This window comes from Mya arenaria, chromosome 4, assembly GCF_026914265.1.
Source record: "Mya arenaria isolate MELC-2E11 chromosome 4, ASM2691426v1".
Lineage (NCBI taxonomy): Eukaryota > Metazoa > Mollusca > Bivalvia > Myida > Myidae > Mya > Mya arenaria.
The window spans coordinates 72,086,073-72,105,462 of NC_069125.1; the positions used below are offsets into that span (position 1 = coordinate 72,086,073).

Consider the following 19,390-nt stretch of genomic DNA (forward strand, 5'->3'; position numbering starts at 1 on the left):
TTTATGGCGGCCATCTTGGACGCCATCTTGAATAACAATGTTGCACCACTGTGTTCGCAACTTTAACATGCATTTTTGTAAACTACAGACTTAGCCCGTTATTTTGATGTATAGAAACCTGTTTTCACAGACACAGACCTGTACGGTGTCAGATTTACCATCATATTTGCAGGAGTATGAGGGAAGTTAGGCAGAACTTAATATGATATTTTGTATCTTAACTTACGTGTCACAGGGTGAGAAAAGTGTGCAGCCAGACCGGGGCTCGAACCCGGGACCCCTCGCTATCAGGGCGAGTGCTCTACCGACTGAGCTACCGGACCGCTTACATACGGCACCGGAGTGATGTAACCCCGTGCAATAATTTGAAAATATAACTAGTTTAATAACTATGCAAATGAGGTAATAGCATCACAGAAAAGTGTATGCATACGCGCTGTCAAAAATGTAAACAAACGATGTTTCAAAAGAAATCATGTCAGTGTCAGCAAACTCAATTCCACGATGAACCGAATGGTGAAGAAGGGCTTAATCCAAACACACACCTCCCTGATCACAGCGCCAGAAAATACCTCGTCCAGAAATTGAATGATAAAAATGTTCCTGCGAACCAGATTATTTATCCACACATCGGTACACAAAAACATTGCATGTATAAACCACTATAGCATAAATCCAAATAAACACAATGAAATGTCACACATCCTGGACTCCAATGAAAATACCCGGTCTACTTCCTTGCAAAATGCTCATTGTAGGCAGTTCACCAGCAATGCTCAAGTTCACACACTGTCACAGTCACTGATTCCACACCAAATTCTTCTCTGGTGGATTTTAAAACATTTATGGTGCTTCAATTTACGGAGGTAATATCCCTGTGCACATCCATCAAAATCCATGCTGTAATCGACCAGCTTCAAGGCGAATTCGCTGTACTGAAAGCGACTGTGAAGCTGACTTGTGTTTTTTTTTAAACATCAACCGCCAAATGGAATGTACACTCGCGTGATTACTAATGACGCCACGCCGTTATGACATCGTTCTTTTTATTGATTTGCTTGATTTATATGGATTGAAATGTGGTTTTTATTTGTTCATTAGAAAATCCTTTGATAATCAGTTGATAATTGTGTCATGATTTATGTTTTTTATTTTAATGTCCGACTTTTTTCTTTCCTGCGGATGAAGCATCCTAATAACACACAATGTTAATACTTCGCACTATGACAAGAGAAGTTTATTGAAGAATCTTTGACCTAGATTTCGACCGGAAATGAGTTATGATAGAGATAGAATCTTAAATTCGTGTTTATTTTGTATGATTTTTTTTATATATATACTCGTCATTTAAAAACGATAAAAAAAATCGGCAGAGCTTTTAAATGAACTTATTTAATAAATTTGATACAAAATAAACACTTGATTTGAGATATAGTACACGGGATGTTGACGTGATTTATAAACAAAAATCAAATAATTCTCTTTTCACAGCAAGACGCCATTTCGACAGTGCAGGGACAGGCAACTGAATAGTTGATATCAGCGCGGTGTTTGAGCTTTGAACTGAGATTCGCCACTTGATTGTTGGAGCATTTTGGAGCTGCAATCAACCTGAAAAAGGGTCACAAAACGTTAAAGTTTAACAAAAATGCTGTAAAGTACATAGATCTACCTGGCATACAGGCAGGGGCTGTCTTGGGGGCAATGAAATAGGAAAATGAAAACAATCAGACGATCATAAAATAACGTTTTCTATACATGGTGTATCGTTCCTTAAGGACTCCATGTCTCTGATTAGACAATCACACTTACAATTCAAAATTTCATTTATTGATTTGAATACCTAGTAGCACTCGGACTATTACATACATGTGGATATGCATAACTGTTTATCATACATAGCATTCAAACATCATATCAAATAAATATTTGAGTTAATACACATATTGTTCTTCCAGATATCTCATTCTGTAATAATGTGTATACAAATACTAGTTTACACACACGAGTACAAAAACGATAATCTTAGATATCACTTAAATGCTGATCCAAACATTTTACCATATCCAATTTACTACAACTATACAATTTATATATATAAAAAATAAGCACTGGGCTTTGTGAATTTACAGACTGAATTAACGATGCCAAATATATAAATAATAATAATAATAATAATAATAATATCTTTATTTTAAGAAGGTGACATATTAAGATCATGTACAAAACTACAGAATCTTATTTTCGATATGGCCCTCTGAAACAGAATGAAAATATGGCAAATAATCATAAGACAAACATAAAATATTGCTACTATGAAAGCCCCAGCGGACAAAGCGTCCTTACTTTCTAACCCATTACACGATATCCACTTCTGAAAACGCACAAAGGCTCCATGATATTTTCTACCGGTGGATTCTGCCCTCGATTTCTTCATCAAATCCGGAAGAAGGAACGCTCTGCCCGCCATCGCCTCCGGTAACTCATCAATTTCGTTTTTATAGGTATGAAAAAATACACGTGTACAGAAACAATTATAAATCTGCAATATAAAATTGATAATACATCGTACTTTTATTGTATATAATATTTTTGTTTTAAAAATTGCAAATTTACTTTTGCATCCTAACAATACTGCATGTATGTTATATTTCACATCATGATATCTTAACAATTTTGCGCCTAGCGCTTTAAGACACGACAATACTACCATAAATTCGAATATCAGTCTAGAAAGCGCTCTCTGAAACGGCAAAACTGCCACAATAAGTTTTACAATATTGTTAATAATCCTGTGCCTTTGCAATACTGCTTATGCTACCGGGCACGGCAATACTGCCTTAATAAGGTATGACAATTTTGCAATAGTTCAGCGCCCTTGCAATACTGCCTGTGCTTTTGAAAAATTAATAATGCCTGAATTTTGAACAATTATATTTTAAAATAATATTCCAGTACTATGCCTTGCAATACTGTCTTCGCTTTTGGACTCAGCAATGATACCATGATTTGTATAATGGATAAGTAAATACTTCAGCGCCTCACAAAGCAGCCTACGTTATCGGACAAAACGATTCTGTCTAATTATAGTGTAAACATGCCTATGCTCTGGCAATACCGATTTCAACAACAGTCTATTCAACAAAAGTGATAACTATCGAAACATTCTGTTATGAAGATATAGCTATACTTTATAAGGAAACTTTGAATGCTAACATGCGGAAATGGTTTGCAAATCAAACCAATCAACTACTTCCCTTATGAATGACCAATTTGGACAGGGAAAAAGCCAACATAAAGCCGATCTCCAGCAAGGAACAATAAGAACACTATCGGGTTTATCTAATGTCATTTTCTTGATGACGTGTGTAATAATATTGATAGGAGGAACAAATATACCAACATTTCTTCCCCAGTATTCTGAACACGCAGCTACACCAGTGCATGTAGGACTCCAATATCTCGAGTAAAAACTTTTAATTTTGCGTTATGCTCAGAAGCAAACCAATCAATTTGAAAATTTCCAAATCGTGTATGAATTATATCGAATACTGCATATGAGATACCCCAATCATCAATATCTACTATTTTTGACAGATAAGCGCTGCATTTTAATTGCTAGTCCTTGGAATTTATTCCATTTCCAATAAAATGGATTTTGAGATACAAAATTGAAATAAATGTATATCAATTATATATACAATTGTTTGCAAATCATTGTTCATGGAACCCTTCGAAACGATCCAACACCTTGGTTATCTGTGAACCATTTTACTTTCTGACCTGCCAAAACATGTACAAGCGACTGTAAAACACGATCAACATGCTGTAACCAATTCACGCCATGTCGAAGACTGTGCACACTCTTCCTTTGACACAGTACCATGTGAAATACCATTGTTGGTGCTTACTGAGTACTTCAGCCTACAACTCCTGTACAACTAGCATCAGAATACACTATTTTAGAGCATTTGAACAAATCGGTGATGCTTATTGTGTTCAACAATGTAAGATATTTTTCTGCCAAAATTCTAATTGGCTCTTACTTAAATCAGAAGTTAAACTGATCCTAGTGACTAGCACCAAGTACATAATTTGAGAAATGTGTACTGCAACATCTATCATCGAAATAATTTGACCCATACAGCTAGCTACTTTCTTAACATGAAAGTATATGTGGACTTTGAGAATATCAAATATTTCTGATATTGAACGCATACATTTATCTATTCAACGATCAGGATTAAATATCACACCTTTGCCAGAATCTAGCATCACACCTGGAAACTCTAAAATTTAATTCGGTATCCAGATACATTTCGCTGTATTTGGAACAAATTCCGAATACAGCAGATCATTTTTAATCAGCTGACACAGTTTAACAGCGCTATCAAAAGTTTGAGAGCAACCATATTCATCATCTAAGAACATGGTAACAAATTTTCCCTCAGTCCGCGCCATTTTTTTCAACAAGGGCCTCGTTAGCTCCGTAAACAAAGAACATAAGCCGGAAATACCAAATAAAAAATCTAAAATCTTATAAAAACAGTTTTCCCTTCCTGTTTTGTCCATTAACAACTTATTAACTTTATATATATTCTGTATGAGGCTCATAGATATCAACAAAATGATATGTGCTCGACAAATCAAAATTGATTTGATAGCATTTGCTTTTGAAAAATGACAATGTCATTCTAATGTCTTCAAACTTCATAGCTTGTTTCCATAAATATTTATTTACTTCTCTTAAATCTAGAATAAGTATTTCCCCCCAGAACTTTGAATGGACACAGTCAAAGGATTTACAACATATGGCGTTTTTTTCTCAAACATAAATTAAAGTTCTGTCAGGGAACATTCATAAAGACGACCCGTGAAACTGAAAATCGGAAAATAGTGGAAATTTACCTTCAATTGAAAAAATACTGGAGTCTATTTTTTTCCAGACATGGATTATGACCCTTCCAAATTTACCTTCAGTGTCGTGAATCGTCTCGTTTTTGATAAGGCAAACACCTAACACGACAATACCTTGACGTTTGGGCGGTAAAGTGTCGTTCGTCGCTTTGTATTTCGGATGTAGTATCGTCTGTCGCTTCGCATGTCGTGTGTCGTATGTCACGTCGGATATCGTATGTCGTCCTTGGAACGCAATGTAGGACATACAAAGCCAAATACGACATTCCGATGCGACATACGATATGTCACACGCTATACGAAGTGACATCGAGTGTCGCGTTGAAATGGCATGGGTCGTGTGGTGTGTCGCTTCAAATGTCGTGCGTCGCGGTCCAAGTGCGTCACATGACATTGATTGTAGCCCTTACTGGATTCCGTAGTTCTGCGACAAAGTGTTTGCATTTTTTCAATCTAAAGTAAATGCAAATATGTTTGTTATTATTTCAACCTTTAGCCGACCGTCTAAAAAGCAGACTAAGTTAGAAATAACAAAAACATAAATATTATACCGATTTTAGTGTAGGTAGACACATCATGCATACAACTATATCCAAGAACAAAAGCTCATTACAAGTAATCTGTGTTTTTTTTCAAGTTTTCCATCCGAGAACGCCTAAGTACCATTAATCATGACGTTCCCACGGAGTGTGGTGGACACCACCTACTGTTAAGGAGGGGCTTCAGTGACAACTCGAGGAAAAGTGTTGTTTATTCCACTCCTGTCTGCTCAAAAACGGTAATGGTTTGCCTCCCTACATAAGGCGGCGTCGGTCCCTAGCTGGAGTATTGGAACTTCCGCTACACTGCATCGCGTAAGACTTGGGCGTCGATCTGTAAATAGTCGTGGAAGCACAACCTGGATAATATGCAGGTAAGAAATTTCTATAATAATAATAATAATAATAATAATAATTAATAATAATAATTCGATCAAATAATAATACCGATTAACAATATTAGTATTACCGGTTGTATCATTGAACAATATTTTCTGTTCGGAAAATGCCATGGAAGATGTGAAATAATGAATATACGTACCATTTTCCGGCGTAATAGGGTGTTACGTTAATCTGCGTTGCAACCCTTAGTATTTGTTATGCCATTCGTCGATGAATATAGGGACCATTGTTTCGGCCATTGCTACACTTTTAAACGAAACTTTATTTACCCGGAATATTTGAATAATCTGTAACTATCGTTCATTTTTTATCATCAGTTGTAAATTGTGCGGATTCTTTGTAACAATACATTATAAATAATAAAGAATAAACTACATTTTGGTACGTCTTGCTATGCATCAAGAACGGTTTAAAAGATGCTTGACCCATTAGCTACGGTTTAGTTGCGACTCCAGTTTGATCTACTACGACATTTATCTTGAATAGACTCTCAACAGTACATGATCCACTAAGAATTTTAACGATTGATAACGCTGCCTGTAACTCTGTACAAGCACTTGTTGCTTCTACGATAATGCTGTCACAGGGATCTAATCGTTCAAAATCTTGACTTACCTTCGTATATCGCGGTAAGCAGCGGACGTAACGGGATCTATTGTCAAGTAGTTGTAATGTGAAATGTATTGTTGGACTAATTAAAAACTAGTTGCCGTTATATATTGCATAGTAGAGAAAGCGTTGGACATCTTATCAAACAGTGGTAAATGCGTATTAAAATGTGAATTGTTCATTTTAAACACTATTTTCAAATACATAATTATTGTGATATTACTTATCGAATTGGCTTTAGTTAATAATCTATGTTGTCTGTGGGTATATGAAAATATATACTATATAGTGTTGTAAATATTGAAATGTCGACAACGCACTCATTTTCACTAACTAAGTACAAAGCAACTTAATCATAGAAGTTCTAATCAATTATAATATAATATGTATTTGTTAGCGTATCTATTACGCAATGTTAAACTTAATATTGTCCCAAACTGTAGTTATACAAATATTTTTTTGGAAAATGCAAATACTTTTAACAATTTTGTTTCTGACAAAATGGTACAGTCAATGCACACATTTTAAAGAAAACTTGGCATATTTTTCGATGCTAAACAGAAAAAGAAAATACATTTTTTTACTGTACGGTTAATTTAGTGTATTTTTTCGGTCATTTTTGAAGCAATGGTGATTATAATATGGTCGGAATAATGACATGTGCAATAGGAATTTAACAAATTTTGAGAAAATTTAATAATTAATTAAGGCAGGAAACTATTTCTCATTTCCGAATGTTCAATTGTCCGCCCTTCTTTATATTGGCGCCTTTCTCACTTGTTCTTAAGTTTTAATTCGGTTCGGACGTGTGTTTTGTTTGCCACAAAACCTAACTTATTTGTCAGTTGTGTTTGTTATGGTTGCCATTTTGGACGCCATGATGGCTGAAATATGGTATGAATTTCATTAGAATTTCAATGACATTTATAGCTTTATAATTAGAAATCATAAAAATACAAATCAAAGCATGAACACACCAACGGTTGCGCAAGACATCAAACGAATTCTTGTATTTGAGGGTCTAGGCTACCATAATATGCGAACACATGTTCTATTCACCGCCATTGGCTGCCAGACACTAAGGTTTTCAGAAAGCAGGAAAATTGCTCATGTAAGAAAACGGAACTTGCTTGTTATACGGCAATTCCCAAGCCCATACAAATAAGAGAAGGGTATTTATTCTGGGCGAAAATCAACTAAAATTGTACTTAAACTTCAATAAAAGTCTCTCTGATTAGGTTCTAGATACCCGTTTTTACGTCGTAAATTAAAAAAAATCTTTCGGGGAAATATAAATGTTTGAGTGCCTTAATCCTAGACCAAGGACAAGAGCAGTCTACTCTGACGATAGTAAGAAGGAATACAAGAATGCACAGGGTCATATTCTGTTAGGTTATTATGGTGGAATATTACTGCCGTAAGATAACATGATAGCGTTCGTGAGTTGTCTCGTGTTAATCACTTAATTTTCGCGATAATTATCTAGCTATCTAGTTAATATTCGCGTCACCTTTTCGGTAAGATAAATATCATCAGACTAAACACAGGCTTAAAAGTTCCCAGAACTGCCACCTATTACCCTTTTTAACTATACAACACTAACAGGTTAACAAGTTATAGTTTGCGAATTACACTGAAAAGGTAACATAATAACTGCTTACCAAGAAGATTCGTGTTACCACTTATCTTATAAAATATACTAGTAAGTAAATATGCACTTTAGGCTTCTAGCAGTAACTGGTTATCTAGTAAAGGTTTGCGAATTCCACTTAATAAGTAACATTATAACTGGTTAACTAGATAAGATTCATGTTGGTGTCATTTTAAAGATTTTCAATCCGTCACAGTGTTCGACAGGTATCTTACTGTATTTCAGAAGACTATCATTATTTGATGAATAATGCAACTATTTGAAATACTCTTCAACTGGTGCCCTCTGACCAGCACACGCCTGCCATATTTTGCTTCGATTGAAGACTTAAAACAATGATAACTTTTCTTTTCTTTACCATTTTAAATGAAACATAGCGCAGTCTATGCAGCTTATGGAGCTCCGCCTTCGGTCTTTTACCAAATTTTGATTGAGAGTTTAGTTTCTTATTAACACTTCGACAAACCTTTTCACGATACGGCCGTCTGACGGAGCACTGTCAAAACATTGTTTGGGAAACAGGTTTGTCGAAGTGTTTGATGAAACTAATCACCTTATCAAACTCCGGTTATAAAACAAAGGTGGGGCTCGTTAAGCTGCATAGACTGGCCTTTGTTTCATTTAAAATGGTGAAGTAAGCGAAAAGTTATCTTTGATTAAGTCTTTCTTTTAAGCAAAATATTGCCTTCCGACGTAGCATATATGACGTAATTTATCACGTGGTATACACACACTGTCTATGTATTTTGGCCAAACGTCGGAAGTTGAGCCTTAACATCAGTGTTACTCTCAGATTCATTAAACTAATTTTGAGAAAATTTAATAATTATCAAGGGAGGGAACTCTTTCTCAGCGCCGAATGTTTAATTGTCCGCCCTTCTTTATTTTGGCGCCTTTCTCACTTGTTCTCTAGTTTTAATCCGGTTCGGACGTGTGTTTAATCATAAACTGTCAATAAGTTTTTTTTTTCACGCAATGTCATATATACTGCAGAACTTCAAGTTTATTTTTTACAAATAAAACGAGTTTTACAGGATATTTTAACACGATTGCTTTAAATCCGTAATAAGCAGGCTCATATTTTCTGGGGGTTTAATTTGAAAAAAGCAATTAACATTAAATTTTGCTTTACTTTATGATTTTCTTTCAGACTTATGTGCTAGATTACATTGAGGTGTCTAAGAAGAAAATATATGGCTCTTAAAAGTAGAAAACAATCACTGGTGTTAACAGGAAATAATTTCAACTACTGACACACAATAACAGCAGGGAACCATATCACCTTCAGGGGCGTAGCTAGGCCGTTTCGAAGTATACGCACAATTGTGGTTGAAATGGGCGGAATTCCCTAATGGGGGGTTAGGGAGGCGGAGCCCCCCTGGAGCTATCGGTTTTGTCATAGGTCAGAATGATACTGTATATCAAAATAAATTTCTTGGTACAGGATCATCAGCATTTAATCAACGAAAATTTAATTAAAAATTGCTATGTCTTAAACGGTTTCGTAGGAAATTCAATAATTCAAAAATGGAAATTGTATTAAATAATGAAAATGCATATGAAAGTTTGTTAAAAGGTTTTCCTAGCTCATTTAATATTTTCAACACGAAACAAACTCCCATTTCATAGCAAAAAGTCGTTTAAAGTATGCAGATAAAGTTGGGATCTCTAATCAATGAAGTACTTGGAGTTTACCTATTGGTTTATTATTATTTGTTTTATTATTAAGTTTCCTCAAGTTTATGCATACTTTGATAATATTTACGTTTTTTCTTTATTCAGGATTGTTGGGATAAGAGTGAGGTTTGTGCATGTAAACTGGTTTAAACCCCCAGTAAATTTACATAAATACTGACTGCTCCAAGGCGGCACCTAAGGCCTAAAAAAATATGTCTGTTTCGGGTAACCCGACCCTACCTATAAAAATGCGCCGACCCTATTTATTTTATTCCGTTTCTGAGCAAAAAATATTCGTTAGCGAATAGAGAGTTACGAAGGGCGGATAAATGCAGATTTTAATCAGAATTATTGTTTTAATGATAAAACAAAGTCAGGCAATGACAGTAATGTAGGAAAGACTGCCATGTGCAAGAAAACACTCTGAACTTACGACAGATTTTGAATTTTATATATATATAGTATTTATGCACTGTGCTGTTTGTGGAGTTTTGTGCTGTTGTTCCATGTTCCTTGTTTGTGATTTTTTGTTTTTGTGTTCTATGTCTTTGGCGTTTACCCTGTGCCATTAAACAGCGTTTATGTTTAAACTGTTGGCTACTGAGCTTGTTTCTGTAGTTTTTCACATAAGTACTGAAGGAAAATGTCAACGTTAACTCCATAAAATTACACCAAAAAGAGTAATGCAAGACGTCGATCCTTTTACTGGGCGAAGATGTTTATTGCCCATTGCGTTTCGATTTCCCGTTCACGGTAAACGTGTAAGCAGTCTAAGACCGGACAAACGTTCTGTTGTCATTGTTGATCGGAGGTATGTTTTTAACCTCCTCATCGTTGGGAATGACCGCTACGCAGTCGACACGGGCATTACCAGTGGCACTAAAATGCACTTTCTTATGCTCTAGTATGCGTCTTTGGATGCTACAGACAGGCATTTATCCAGTAAATCATATGCTGCAGCTGGCCCCAGCTGCCACTTGAGCCGCCACCGTTGGCATTCCCGGGAAAATTCAGCTGCGTCACAAGTTAGGTCTTCTTGGTTTTCACGTAATATTTTCGGCAGCTGCCTCGTCGGTTAAGTTCTCTACCTGAACATTCATGAAGCATATTTTTTACCCGCAGTATATTCGACAATTTTGAGAAATGGGTCTTGTTAATATCTGTAGAGAATAATTGTTTATCTGATATATGAAATAAATAGCTACGGAGCAGCACATCTTTAAAAGCAAAATGCATGAATATTAACAGTCAAAACAGACACCTCTACTGTATCTTAAATGTGTGCTTTATTGTCCTCTAATATCAAATGCTGCGGGACACTACACATCTAAATATGCTTCACAAATAACCTAAACAAAATGTACCTTGGGAAGATAAACTCATAGACATTTTCCTATTTTGCTGTTAACATGTTTAGTCTATCACCATTGTCAACTGTTTGAAGATTATCTTTGAACATGTCAAGATGAGGAGGTTCAAGGTTGGCGTTTGACATTTTGAAACTTGCCGCTTTGTTAACATCGTTCGGATAGATTCAGTATTTATCGATGATTAATTCATGACTAGACAATAAGGGAAACTACTCACCAAGCTTGTATAGCTTGTATGACTAGCCCTGTATACTACATGGATAAAAAAGGCCTTCAACTAAACGGTAAACGAGTCTCTTACTGAATAATATTATTTTGGATTTTATTGTCTCACATATTCAAAATAGGCGGCCCGCAAACGCTTCACCCCTCTTACCCTTCAGTTTTTATTGTATTTTTGGTCCCAAATACTTTCTGACTTGTGCGACGAATTGTAACCACGGGCATATTGTGCGTAACGGCAGCTACGGCACTGACCTTCTGACACACAATAACAGCAGGGAACCATATCACCTTCTGACACACAATAATAACACCTAGGGAAGTATTTCACCAACTGACCCACAATAATAGCAGGGAATCATTTCACCTACTGTCCCACACTTATAGCAGGGAAGTATTTCACCTACTGACACACAATAACAGCAGGGAACCATTTCACCAACTGACCCACAATAATAGCAGGGAACCATTTCACATACTGACACACAATAATAGCAGGGAACCATTTCACTTACGGCCACTCAATATCAGCAGGGAACTATTTCACCCACTGGCACACAATTATAGCAGGGAACCATTTCACCAACTGACCCACAATAATAGTAGGGAACCATTTCACATACTGACACACAATAACAGCAGGGAACTATTTCACCTACTGACACTCATTAACAGCAGGGAACTGTTTCACCTACTGCCACTCAATAACAGCAAGGAACTATTTCACCTACTGACACACAGTAAAAGCAGGGAACTATTTCATCTACTGACACACAATAATAGCAGGGACCTATTTCACCTACTGACACTCAATAACGGCAGGGAACTATTTCACTAACTGACACACAGTGACAGCAGGGAACTATTTCACCTACTGACCCACAATAATAGTAGAGAACCATTTCACATACTGGCACACAATTACAGCAGGGAACCATTTCACCTACTGACACACAATAACAACAGGGAACTATTTCACCTACTGTTCCACAATAACAGCAGTGAACTATTTCACTAACTGACACACAGTAACAACAGGGAACTACTTCACCTACTGACACACAATAAAAGCAGGGACCTATATCACATACTGACCAACAATAATAGCAGGGAACCATTTTACGTACTGACACACACTTATAGCAGGGAACCATTTCACCTACTGACACACACTTATAGCATGGAACCATTTCATCTTCTGACACACAATTATAGCATGGAACCATTTCATCTACTGACACACACTTATAGCATGGAACCATTTCATCTTCTGACACACAATTATAGCAGGGAACCATTTTACCTACTGACACACACTTATAGCATGGAACCATTTCATCTTCTGACACACACTTATAGCATGGAACCATTTCATCTTCTGACACACAATTATAGCAGGGAACCATTTTACCTACTAACACGCATTAACAACAGTAAACCATTTCACCAACTGACCCACAACAATAGCAGGGAACCATTTCACCTACTGATCCACAGTCAAAGCACGGAACTATTCCACCTATAGCGGTAATACCTACCACTGACTGAGAAAGCATGACCCTAGTTCGTACCATTCTTCAGTTATTGCGAGGAAAAAGGTATATTGACCACCAATTTCCATGCTACAGAATTGGAAACCGGAATGAATTGGCTCTGCAATACTTTTGAACTATTTATAATATTGAACTGAATATTGAACATTCAAAATATTGTTTAAATAATTTCACAAACACAATTCTTAAAGCTGATTTACAGATTTACCGTTTTTACTTTTTTTTATTTTTTGTCTTGGAAAAAGCATTTTTTGGCGTAAATATCTGCAAACCAATGATAAAAGATTGCTGACAAAAAATCAGATCGTAAATTTTCATGTTTCCGTTCGAAAATCAATGTGTCATGGCTTTAACCGTTACTCACGGTTTAAGAAAAACGCATAAAACATTATTTTTTTAACTTAAATATAAAAATCTGCGATCTAATTTTCTGTCAGCAATCAAAATCTTCAATCTGTGAGAGTGCAGCTTTAAACTGACCTGAATAGTGCGATCTATTGTGTTGTCAACAAAGTCATGATGCTTCCAAGTTTGGTTGTAATTAAAAAAATGCTTAATGTTTAATGGCGGACATAAATAGTTCATGGGAGGGGGGGGGGGGGGGGGGGGGGGGAGAGAGAGAGTCAGGAATGATGGAAATGAGTTTCCGATATGAGTATAATTATGTTCAGGCCCATGCCTCCGCCAATGGGATCGCCGGAAATGTTCACATTGTATCATTTAGAAGGGCTCTGACGAAACCGACAATCAAAACACCATTATGAAGATTACAACCGCCAAACTTTCATTTTGTCATTTAGTTATTGTTTTTATAAAGTGATTTATTTAGAAGCTTGCGGATGTTCTATAGAGGCAGTACGCGCTCAACACTAAAAGGTTAAAGTTCATTTTTAATTTTCTAAACAATTCAGCGCGGCCTGTCAATTTTTTTTTATAAGAGACCAAAATTAGCTCTTAGCTAGTATTTAGAGAGTGAATATTGTCAAGTTAGTAGGCATGAAGTAATTAAGGGGACTATAACCCCATGACATAATTATGTTATCAGACTGTATCATTCATGGTAGGTTAATTTAAGGGTGCTCATTTTGGTACTGTCATTACTTTAACATTGCAGTTTAGATCCCTCCTAAGGCTCAGTATCAGTTAAATGCCACCTTGAGTTTGAACCCATTTTTAATAATTCAGTTAAGATAAATGTGTTCACAATCTTAAGTTATTGGTATCAATAGTACCATTTGAACGTGACAGTACGCCATAAAACAGAACTACGATTCGCGAGAATACTGACAGCGCTAGCACACTCTTTAGCAATACCCTGCAGGTCCTTTGGGAGAACTTGTAGCACAAATGTAGGGGATGGTTCTGAACTATAGGTTCAGAGAGGGCTATTTTACAGCTGGTGTGATTGTAAAGTCAGTCAGAGAACGAATTTGCAAGTTCTCATGCAACGTGCAAATACATTATTTGTATGAAAACAAAGTCTGAGGATGAAGGAGAAAAAAAAAACATCTTCATCTGAATCACTTCTACTGAAGTCTTTTGTAATCTGACAATGTTCGTCGTATTTTATATTTATTTTATAGATGCATTACACAACGGTACACGGGTAATAAAGAGACCACGATGACTGGTCTGAGGAGTAAATCATTCATGACAAGAATTTAATATCTATTAGAATTATTATAGCTTTTGTTGTGTGTCTTTTAAAGTCTATCATTTGTTCTTTTCTTTTCAGTATGGACCAGATACAAAATAAAATTGACTGTATTTTCTTGGGTAAATAATGACAAAAAATGATTTTTTTATATCACTATATGTCTCGTCTTTATTAGTAACTTGCTAATAAATTTGCTAGGATACCACGGACAAGGGCGGATTTATGGGCAAAACTTGAAAAAGTAGCCCTGCACTTTTATAATGTATCAATGGTTTAAGTATATAGTTTTTCAGTGGTCGAAGTAAAACATTTTTTCAAACTCTGCCTAAGTTTTAGTTATGTAAAAAAACAGATTCGCATTTATTACCTTAGAGAAATTAAGAATTATATTCAAGACAACTTTTTAGATAATTTACTTTAATAAAATGTTAATAAGTCTAAATTTGATTAAAATATGATGCCTTTACCTTGAGGAATTAAGTTTAGATATGCTACGGGTTATGGCTAATCGAGGCATTGTTACCAATTACATTATTCATTTAGCATCTGTTTTTATTCATATAACTATTACCTCTAGAAATATAAATCTATCTGACACCATTTCAATAAAACCTCTAGAACCCGCTCGTAAACGTCCTTTCGTGAGAGTCGCTAAACGGTACTTAAGGGCAATATCATAGTTCCGTATGTGTATAACGACTTTTATCGTTTTCCCTCGTGAAACATTAACAATCCTAATTTCATTTTTCTCTTTGAAAGAAAAAGAAAAGCTTAACTAAACGCGAATGGTGAGCGTTTCACCCAGAACTAGTTATTTGTTGTTTTTGTTTTCCAAAATGTCGTTGTCTCTGAATCACAAAACTATTTATGTCAATTCTATATCCCAATCTTAACGCATTTAACCACAGAAGAACATTTTAAAACTCAAAATCTTGTATGTTTTTACTATCTCTACAAACGTATTTTCTAATAAATACGTTGATAAAACGTTTTGTCATTACTTCAAAGAAAACTAATTCTAAGGCAAAATATGTCCATGAGTAATTGATAAAATCAATTAGTTGTACTCAATTACATTTTGTTATGTTGATTTCAAAACAAGTAATAGTCGATTTATTCTTTGAACGCAAGTGTTACTTAAAAGAGTAGAAACATACGATTCAAAGTCATATCCTTTTGATGTTATATTTTAAATTAAGATGAGTATTGTCGTGATTTTAGGGCCTTATTGGCGCGGTGCTAATGTGTATAGAACCCTAATGCGGTGATTATAGTTAACATGACAACATAAAGCCGCTCCCGGATCTGTTGACAGTAGAAATGAATGGCTGGATATCGCTGATGAGTTAAAGATGGTCCCTTTAATGCCAGTAGATACATTCTTGTCTTTCTCTGCTTGTTATGTCTTCAACATGTCTTGATCAAATAATTATGGTTTATGGCATGCAATCTCTATATAGGAACTAGAACTTTCCTCTTGACATCATCACTGTTGCCTGTACTCGACACCACCTTAACCGGCACATGAAAAACGTTCATGAAATCAAAAACCTTGCGACGTTCGTCATAAAACAGGCAATAGCAAATAACAAAAGTTGAATAATTATGTCTTGTTGCGAATTAAAAAGACTTCTATTTGAGCTCCAATTAAGATTTTCATTTGATATCTGCAGAATCATTTATTACGAAGAAACGTTTAAAAAGTGTCACCCTCATTTAATGCTCTGTATAAAGTAAGTATGTTTCTCAACATTTTAAACAACATTAACGAACGGCCTTCCTTGGTGCAACAGTTGGAGGGAAGGTGTTTCAAACGTTCCTGTTTAATTGAGTTTAGAGGAACAATCTTTTCCATGAGTAAAACAAACCCTTTGCGGCATATTTTGGGGTAATAAAGAGTTGACCAAATTTTACGAAAGAAGATTTTATCGGAGTTTGGATAATTTCGGAAGTCTTTCGAAAATATATATTTTGAGTATAAATGCCATAGACAACCCAATCGACAATGTGATGCGGTTTCCTGGAGAAATGTTTTCAAATAAGAAAGATATTAAATAAAATTGTGAAAATAAGGGATTAAATTTATTTCCTGATTAAATAGTATTATTATATATACATATAAAATTCAAGAACAGAGCAGATGTGAACACAACAAGGATGAACAAAAAAGACATTTTTCTTGCCCTATTTAATTACTCGTTTGTCATTTCTGAAAAATAGTTATTGGTTTAGTATTCTTTTTACTTTTTTTAGGACACAATGGGAATGGAATATTCAGTCTTGGAAGCCTTCTAAATTGTCTGAGTACCATATTTTTTTAAGAATAATTTGTTGGCATTTGTGCTTGTGTAAACCCATTTGCATGAACGCATGCCTTTCCGCACTGGCAAAAATGGGGGCTAATCAATACATGGTTTGGCTAACTTTGATCATTCAAAACAAACAACAACATTATTCATATAATTTGTTGGTGATCTTAAAAAAATGTTACTCAAACTTACAACTTCTTGCGTTTTATCTTTCATCGTTTCATCTTTATTTCAGTTCGAAATAATGAAAAAACGACAACACAACCCTAAAAGCAAGGCTGCAGTGGTGTTGAAGTTCGCAGTAATGGTGGTGTTGCTAGGATACGCGGCCTCCTACAGACTGGTAACGCGGAACGAGCGGCCGGTGCTGCCATGTGAGAGGTGCGACACAGGGACGATCCACCCGTACACCATCAAGACGCTGGCGCCGGTGTGCGCCGCGTGCGGGGATCTGTACGGCCCTGGGTACGAGTACTGCTGCATCTGCCACGAGACATTTTTCGAGAAGTGCGTGAGCGCCGCCGGCAGATAACCCTGACAACACACTGTCTGTTACAGAAATCCTTTTTTTTAATGAGTATTTGTTTGTTTATGAAATATATCTTATTTTACTTCGATCACTATGACTTACTAGCGTTTATTTATTAGGCTGATACTCGAATTATATACTTATATACACACTTATGTAGGCTAAAAATGGCGAGGAACTGGATGTCAAAGTTTTAGTGCCGCGTTTTTTGATAACTATTGGTTTAGGAAACAAATAGCTTATATTTACCTGTATGCATTGCAGAATAATGTGTGTAAACCCCATTGATACGTTCTATAGAGACAGTTCGACTTATTTTACACAAACCGATTGTAGCATTGAGTAATAAAAACTCGGTAAATGATGAAAAAACACATTGCCATTGGCAATGTCTACACTAAATGAATATCTTAAACATTTGGTATCGTACATTTTACGAGAAACTATTTTTACGGCCCTTTGATGTTCACAATTACAAAAGAACTGCCCCTGGGGAAAGGGAAACGTTTATCAAAAGACTTCATATCTTTTTGGAACAAAGAATAAACTCGATGAATTTTTCAAATGATTTTGTTTGTGTTTTTCTGAAAACAGAAAGCCAAATCGATGTCTCGTTTTCTGTCAGTAAGAACGTCAGATACTGAAAAGGGAAACTCAATGAGATAAAAATGAGTCAACATTGTAATCAGCTAATTCAGCCTAGCCTCTATATGCATCCGTCATAAGCATTGCCCTTTTAGAGGAACAGAGTGCCAATAAACTCTCTGCTAGTCACATAACGAGTCCCACGAACACCTTTATTTGTAATAAAGTCGTCATCATCATCATCGCCATGTATATGGTTCCTGGAAAACAGTATTGATTACAAAATAAAACTGCTCTTGTGTAAAAACACATGCTTTGTATCAAGAGGCTAACATATGGCAAAAGGTCAATCTTAAACAATTGCATAATAAGGAATGTAAGACATCCCACTCACTGCACGGACAATGCAGGGCGTATATATCACACTAAAGTAAATATACCTTCAAGCATGCTGCAAAGTGTTAATGTTTTAGTTTGGAAAATACAGAATGGGCCGAGTGTTCAGAACTTTGTTAAACCTGGGAGTATGATTTGTTATTGGTCCCAGGTTAAACTTAACATTATTCACTCATCTTTGTTGATGAGTAACATAAACAAAGTTTGCACCATTCTTTAAAGTAAGTGCATTCATATTACGCTTACATGGTCCGTATACGTTGAAAATGTCATATAACATGAGCTTTCATGGGACAACGTGCTCGACTATACGCCGTTTTGTCTTTGAGAACAATAAAATAATGATGTAAAATGTGCCTGTCAAAAGCAATGAAAACGTCAAATTAAAAAGTAGACCAGAAACGCCGCGATGCGACAAAACCAGGTTTTCATTTATTGACAATAGAACATCAGTCTTTGTTGTGAGATTAAGTTTTAACGTTGTTTTTTTATATTTTAGTAACAGTGACCTTGACCCAAGGAGCCCCAAACACAAGCCCATGGAAGTCCCCCGTAAACTCTTCCTATACATGCCAAGTTCAAGGTCAACCCCAACTAAAATTATTCAGTACCAAACGGGTATCTATTTTTAGTAACAGTTATTGACCCTATGGGCAATCCTATGAAAGGTCTCCATGAACTTTTCCTATATACCAAGTTTGGTCACTATATGTCAACCCTAACTGAAGTAATTCGGTACTAACCAGATTTTTTTTATCCTAAGTCAAACAGGGGCCATAATTTGTATTTAGATAATATGGAGTTATGTAACCTTAGTGTGTGATGGTCCTGAACAACTGTGTGAAGTATTTAGTAAATTAATTGAAGGGTATTGGAGTTATAAGTGAAAATGCAAACTTGCCCTAAAACTTTTAACTAGCGCCGACGCAGGGGTGAGTAGTAAAGTCAAGCTAAAAAAGCAAAACAGCAGCAAA

The 19,390-nt window shown here is 35.8% G+C and overlaps 1 protein-coding gene and 1 non-coding gene across 2 annotated transcripts; one reads left to right on the plus strand and one right to left on the minus strand.

The window, feature by feature from the left end:
• Positions 1 to 250: 250 nt before the first annotated feature.
• Trnas-uga (transfer RNA serine (anticodon UGA)) lies at positions 251 to 323 on the minus strand. The gene has a single exon. It is a non-coding gene; the product is annotated as a tRNA-Ser (tRNA).
• A 5,255-nt stretch (positions 324 to 5,578) lies between these two features.
• Positions 5,579 to 17,976, plus strand: LOC128229772 (uncharacterized). The gene is made up of 2 exons (XM_052941591.1): positions 5,579 to 5,830; positions 17,142 to 17,976. The coding sequence occupies exons 1-2, from the start codon at positions 5,825 to 5,827 to the stop codon at positions 17,436 to 17,438; spliced, it is 303 nt and encodes a 100-aa protein (XP_052797551.1). The 5' UTR covers positions 5,579 to 5,824; the 3' UTR covers positions 17,439 to 17,976.
• The last annotated feature ends 1,414 nt before the right edge of the window (positions 17,977 to 19,390 follow it).